This window comes from Scyliorhinus torazame, chromosome 10 (assembly GCF_047496885.1).
Source record: "Scyliorhinus torazame isolate Kashiwa2021f chromosome 10, sScyTor2.1, whole genome shotgun sequence".
Lineage (NCBI taxonomy): Eukaryota > Metazoa > Chordata > Chondrichthyes > Carcharhiniformes > Scyliorhinidae > Scyliorhinus > Scyliorhinus torazame.
In genome coordinates this window covers 119,843,238-119,850,455 of record NC_092716.1, presented here as the reverse complement: position 1 = coordinate 119,850,455, position 7,218 = coordinate 119,843,238, and the positions used below count along the sequence as shown (strand labels likewise).

Here is a 7,218-nt window from a genome sequence, read left to right as displayed (position 1 = left end):
CCCTGGTGGCCCGGAGACGGATTTTGCTGGGGTGGAGGGACTCAGAGCCCCAGATGTCAGGAGTGTGGGTCAGCGATATGGTAGGGTTTCTCAGTCTGGAGAAAATCAAGTTTGCTCTAAGAGGATCAATACAGGGATTCGGCGGGAGTTGGCAGCCATTGATCGATTTCTTCAAGGAAAATTGAATGTCAGCAGTAAGGGAGGAGGGGAAAAGGGGCGGGGGAGGAAAACAGGAGGCATGGTAATGTTAAATAAGGACAGGGAATTTAGTATAGGGATAATTGGGGATAGGGCGGGAGAAGTGGGGGACGTAGTTTACTTTTTGTTGTTCTTCGAGGGTGTTTTGCGTGTGTCGGCCCGCGCGGTTGTTTTAGAAATGTCAAAATGTTAAACTGAAAATTACAAATGCTTCAATAAAATATTTTCTAAACAAAAAGGATTCAGGAAAGTCAATATCTCAGAGAGAATGAAGGATAAGCATGGGAAGTTTAGGGAACCTTGGATAACGAGGGATATTGTGAACCTCGTTAAAAAGAAAAAGGAAGGGCAGCACAGTGGTGCAGTGGATGGTCCTGTATTCGGAATTGCAAGGGACTCTGTGGTCAGATTGAACTAAAGTATCTGATTCTGAACAGAAATGCCGAGGAGTAGAGGAATGGATGGATCGTGCAGAGACTTTGCTCAAAGAGACTGTCAATCGAGAAGGATTTTGGTTGGAGGAAGAAGAACAAAGAAAAATGGAATATATTATTATACCTGTTTGCATGTGTTTTTTTTTTTAAAAACGAAAAGGTATATTTACTGTGTGCATTTCTTAGTGGATGGTGCAAAAGTGAAAAATGAAACCATCTTGAAGTTGATGGTTTATTTTTTTTTCTTGGGGGGAGGTGTCATGTGAGAGTACCTTTAAGAACTGGATGTTTAAGCAATGTACCTTTAAGAAAACAGTGATGTCAGAGAGTGGGTGTGGCTGCGGTTAGGTCAGCCATTTTGCAGGTTTTTAGTTTCAGTTTTGAAAAAGAGCTGGTGTGTGTCTGTGTGTTTCCAGAGAGCTGCAGTTAGTTTGAAGAGAGCTTGTGAGTGTCTGTGTTTTGCAGTGAGCTGGATTTGCCGTGATGTCTGCCATAAAAGACCATCTCTGGATTGGTTTAGCACACTGGGCTAAATCACTGGCTTTGAAAGCAGACCAAGGCAGACCAGCAGCACGGTTCAATTCCCGTACCAGCCTCCCCGAACAGGCGCCGGAATGTGGCGACCAGGGGCTTTTCAGAGTAACTTCGTTTGAAGCCTACTTGTGACAATAAGCGATTTTCATTTCATTTCATTTGGGTGATTTAAACTCATAATAGTAAAACCTTTAACCTGATGTGATACTGTTTAAAGGTGTTAAGTCTCTTGGATGTTTGAAGGAACAGTTTAAGCAGTTATTTACTGTTGCAATATTTTCTGAGTTATCTTTGAAGTAAGGGGTGTTAAGAGATCCAATGTTTATTCAAGATGTTAAGTTGAGTTCATGGAATAAACAGTGTTTTGTGTTTAAAAACCCACGTGCCCATAATTGTAATCCCACACCTAGGGAAAAAGCCGTGTGCTCGGAAACGCAACAAATCCATTAAAGGGAGAGGTTGGTTGAACTCCATGATACATTTTGAGGTTCTGAAAATGCCTCGCCCATAACACTTCCCTTATATATATTCCCCCCCCCCTACTTATCCACCTTTCCTTACCCTTTCTCCCCTTTGCTTCCCCCTTCCCCTCCCCCCACATATGTCACAGTTTACCCTCTGATGTTAGCTTCTCTGCAGTTTTGCCTTTCACACCTTTTCTTCACTCTGGGGACTGCCATTTGCATTCTTTCCCCTTGCTTTCTGTGCTATCAGCACCCCATTCCTTGGGTTTCTGTGGCTATGACTCATCTTTCATTCTCACTCCACAGTATAAATATTTCCCACTTTCTCTGTCTTTTAGCTTTTGTAGCCACGTAAAATGGCTGCATTCCGATTAATCTGGCCAAAACCCAGTTTAAAATGGCTAACCCGAAAGACTGCTGGGAAAAGCAGCTAACAAGACACAAGCAGGCAGCTGCAGACAGTATTGCATATTCGGCTCTGGGAAGTTAGCCCAGATCGATACTCAGGGCTATCAACAGCCCATCAACCCAGGTATTTGCAGTTGCATTCAGGACTGTTTGCAGCCCATCTATTCAGACATCCACAGTTAAATCGGCTATCCCCGGGAACAATTGCAACATATTAGCAATTGAATACCGGGCCAGACCTGTCGGCGCCTGCAGTGGCCGAAACAAAGACAGGTGAGCGACCACCCCCCAATCGAGGAATCGACTCACCATTGGACACATCGACCCCAGAGATTGGGGACAGATCCAATCACTTGGGACTCAGGGTCAAGGGCCGCCCCGGGAGGCGGGAAGCCCCTGAGCCCTATAAAAGTAAAGGTCCAAGTTCAGATCTCTCTCTCTCTCCTCTTCGCCTGCTCGAGACCTTCGCAAGAACAGCAACCGGCAACAGTACGTTTGAATCCAGCGATTGCTATCCGGTAGAGACACCTAGCCACCGACCTGTAGCAGCCTTTTGAATCCCGCGGGCCAGATCTGATTGGACAAGCCATTCGTTTCCCTGACCTGGTGGGCTCTTCCTAAGTTAAGTATTGGCCAGTTTATTGTATAGAAAGTAGTATTAGGGTATTAATATTGCTTGTTGTATATAATAAATGACCGTTGTTTTAATCCTTACGAAGCGGTGTGCTGTGTTATTAATCATAACCTGAACATGAACCACGTGGCGGTATCAGAAAGATACCTGGCGACTCATGAGCAAAGGTGACGTAATCAGAGCCAATAGACTAAGGTTAAAAAGAGCAACACTTTGACAAAGGGTGAATGAAAATGAATGAAATGAAATGAAAATCACTTATTGTCACAAGTAGCCTTCAAACGAAGTTACTGTGAAAAACCCCGAGTCGCCACATTCCGGCGCCTGTTCGGGGAGGCTGGTACGGGAATTGAACCGTGCTGCTGGCCTGCCTTGGTTTGCTTTCAAAGCCAGTGATTTAGCCCAGTGTGCTAAACCAACCCCAGAGTCATCTGGATTCGAAACGTTAGCTCTTTTCTCTCCATACAGATACTGCCAGACCTGCTGAGATTTTCCAGCATTTTTTCTTTGGTTTCAGATTCCAGCATCCGCAGTACTTTGCTTTTATCCTCGGCTTATATTAACACTGCAATGAAGTTACTGTGAAATTCTACAGTCGCCACACTATGGCACCTGTTCGGGTACACTGAGGGACAATTCAGAATGTCAAATGCACCTAAAAGGCACATCTTTCGGGACTTGTGGGAGGAAACTGGAGCATCCGGAGGAACCCCATGCAGACATGGGGAGAATGTACAGACTCCACACAGACAGTGACCCAAGCCGGGAATCGAACCTGGGACCCTGGCTTTGTGAAGCAACAGTGCTAACCACAGTCCTATCGTGCCGCCTCAAACCTGTTTGTCTGTTTAATAAAAATGAGGAATGAAGTTGCTGAGAGATAACAAGAGAGTTTATTTCATGAATCTCCTTTATATCATCGTCACATTTTCAATTTACAAAAACACGAGCTGAGAGATCAATGAAGCATTGAGTGAAGAGAAGGGATTGAATAATAAAACACCACTTTTATTAATGAGACATAGGATCCTGTTGTCTCCCCACCCCGTCTTCCAGTATCACCCCATCCCCTCTTCCAGTGTCTCCCTCACCCCCTCTCCCAGTGTCTGATACTCCTCTACCTCCTCCCAGTGACTACCTCACCACCACACCAACCCCCTCCCAGTGTTACCCCCACCACTTGCTCCTATCACCGGCCCCTCATTGCTTCCCGGTGACGAGATTCATGGTTGTAATTCCGTCAATCTGCTCCGTGGCCAAGGGTAGTCGGGGTCTGAGGGACAAGCCCCAGTGAAATGTGGAGACTGATTGCCTATGCCGCTGTTGAATCGATGGAATATTGTCCTCCCACCGGGTTCTCATTGGCTGGGAGCCACATTTACACAATGACACCATCTTGTTTCTGTCACTTTTGCCGATTGTGGTTTCCAGGGGAATAGTTAGAGCCATGGAGAATCTTTAGTACTTAAATTTACAAATGAGTACAGAATTAGCATTTGGACCCAGTCCCGAAACACCTTCTACATTCTGCCTGTGACCCAGTAGGATATTGTGTCACTTCAACAGTCTCTGTATTTGAAATGGTTTTACAATACTGTGATTTCAATGTCTTCTTCTCTCTTCATTCTTCAGTCTCCTTTCCAGAAATCTGACAGCAGCTTGAACCCATTTCTCACTCGCTTTAGCACAGATCTTCTTATTCCGTCTGTTTGTAAAACTGTAAAAACAGGATGAAATGAGTTCAGAGAGTCACAGACTCCAGCTGCAAATCTTTCATTTAAACACACTGCCATCAAAACACCTTGAAATACTTACATAACGGTGGGAGTGGAACAGCCAATTGTTTCCTTGTAGCTCACCAGCCTTTTATGAATAATGGGAGTGGGTTTAAAATATTCACAGCATTCGAATGTTACAGTGCCAGCTGGAATGAGATAGAGAAATGGACACATTATATATCAAACAGGGATCACAGCAGATTCTCACAATAATAACATTATCCTTCATGTAGTTCCATAAAAATACATCATGTCTAGGTAACAAAAACAGGCCATTCGGCACAACTGGTCTATATCATAGAATTTACAGTGCAGAAGGAGGCCATTCGGCCCATCGAGACTGCACCGGCTCTTGGAAAGAGCACCCTACCCAAGGTCAACACCTCCACCCTATCCCTAGAACCCAGCAGCCCCACCCAACACTAAGGGCAATTTTGGACACTAAGGGCAATTTATCATGGCCAATCCACCTAACCTGCACATCTTTGGACTGTGGGAGGAAACCGGAGCACCCGGAGAAAACCCACGCAGACACGGGGAGGATGTGCAGAATCCGCACAGACAGTGACCCAAGCCGGAATCGAACCTGGGACCCTGGAGCTGTGAAGCAATTGTGCTATCCACAATGCTACCGTGCTGCCCCTAATTTTCTCTTTAAAATTAAGAGGTTTATCTACCTCTTCCCACAGACACCTCTCAGATTTCTCTTTTAAAGCGAAAACACACAACCTGTTCAATATTTCCTGATTAATATTTCCTCCCACATCTGGGATCATATTTTAAAATCATTTTGATCCCTCGCCAGTGCCACAACATGATTTTACTAACAAGGTGATCAGAATGATGACCAGTGCTCCAAGTGTGAACTATTCGGGTTTCTATAGAACATCAACATCACATCTCTGGTTTTCCGTTCTCTCCTGCAGGAATGATCTCCAGTTCTGTGTTTGATCTTTCCAATGAATTTCATGTCCTGTCTCATCACCTTCACTGATCCCTCTCTCTCTATTCCCAAATCCATTTTATCCTGAACTGCATTTTGACTCTTGGGCGGGATTCACCGACCCCCCGGCGGATATTCGGCGGGGGTGGGGATCGTGCCTCGCCGGTTGGTGGGCCCCCCCCCCGGCGATTCTCCGGCCCGCGATGGGCCGAAATCCCGCTGCTGGAATGCCTGTCCCGCCGACGAGAATCAAACCACCTCTCTTACCGGCGGGACAAGGCAGCGCGGGTGGGCTCCGGGGTCCTGGGGCAATCTGGCCCCGGGGGGGTGCCCCCACGGTGGCCTGGCCTGCGATCGGGGCCCACCGATCCGCAGACGGGCCTGTGCCGTGGGGGCACTCTTTTCCTTCCGCCTTCGCCATGGTCTCCACTATGGCGGAGGCGGAAGAGACCCCCTCCACTGCGCATGTGCGGAGATGCCGTGAGCGATCGCTGACGCTCCCGTGCATGCGCCGCACGGCAAAGTCATTTCCGCGCAGCTGGCGGGGCACCAAAGGCCTTTCCCGCCAGCTGGCGGGGCGGAAATCAGTCCGGCGCGGGCCTAGCCCCTCAAGGTGAGGGCTCGGCCCCTCAAGATGCGGAGAATTCCGCACCTTTGGGGCGGCGCGTTGCCGGACTGATTCGCGCCATTTTTGGCGCCGGTCGGCGGACATTGCGCCGATTGCGGAGAATCCCGCCCCTTATTTCCAAATGAATGAAAATCGCTTATTGTCACAAGCAGGTTTCAAATGAAGTTACTGTGAAAAGCCACCATGAATATGAAGCTTTCAAATTCCTGCTCCCAAAATCTGCACCTTGCACTGTTCGAGATTGAAGTTTACTTTCCCATTCTGAGAGATCCAATATGAAAGGTGTCTTTGGGAGCAGGAACAGAGAGAACTGCAGGTTTACACACACAAGTTAATCTCACAGTTAAAAAGCAAATGGATTCATAGAGACATTGAATATAAAAGATAATCTTTATAAATTAGAGGTTAGGGCTCAGTAATTTGACTGCTGCTTCCTCTGGACAGAGTGGGGAGTAATAATGACATTGGACACTAATAAATAACACAAGCAGTTGATGAATTGAGCAGTGGGTGAATAACGTGTTTGTAACAGTTTTGTCCATTCTAACATTCTCGGAGAACATTGCCAATAAGGAAGTCTCTCTCTCTTACCCGGTGAAGCAGCAACATCCTGGATCAAGCAGATCACCAATGTTCCCAAAACAGCAGCAGCCACACAGAGTGCTGTCTTCATCATGTCCTTTGCCAACTTGGACGTGTTGAGTGTTGAAGAGTGAGTGTGGACTGAGGAGTTAGATGTCACCTTACGGTTTATATTGTGTAAAAACTGCAGAGTCTGCAACACGGAGTCCCCCTGGAACTTTGCCCATTCTCCAGCAATGAAAGTTCCCCGGAGTAATTGTTCCCCCATTCTGACATTCCCTGAAATGAGAAGTCCATGTTATTCTGTGAAAGGGAGTTCTTGGGTTAATTAGGATGGAACGCCTGGAACTTCCTGGGTCAGTGATTCTTAGCAAACTGTCAGCTCATTTCCCTCAGACAATCTCATCACTTCCCCATCTGGGGCAAGGAGATAGCCAATGAGAAGTATTGAGCTTCCTGATTGGGCCATTGCACTCTGAGCACCCTGTGGGACACAGCTCTGAACAGGCAGTGAGTTTAACATCAAAATATAACAGTGTGTGTGTGCAAAATATGGAAAGGCTGCATTTCCAGAACAACATTCATCACCTCAGAATGTGTCAAAATGTTTCACAG

General features: G+C 46.6%; 1 protein-coding gene across 1 annotated transcript; it reads right to left on the bottom strand.

Moving 5' to 3' along the window:
• Nucleotides 1-3,770: 3,770 nt before the first annotated feature.
• On the bottom strand, nt 3,771-6,961 carry LOC140384865 (C-C motif chemokine 5-like). Its single transcript, XM_072466809.1, is given in 4 exon segments — nt 3,771-4,300; nt 4,302-4,389; nt 4,488-4,596; nt 6,613-6,961. Coding segments are annotated over 4 exon segments (498 nt in total). The 5' UTR covers nt 6,872-6,961; the 3' UTR covers nt 3,771-4,258.
• Nucleotides 6,962-7,218: the final 257 nt, after the last annotated feature.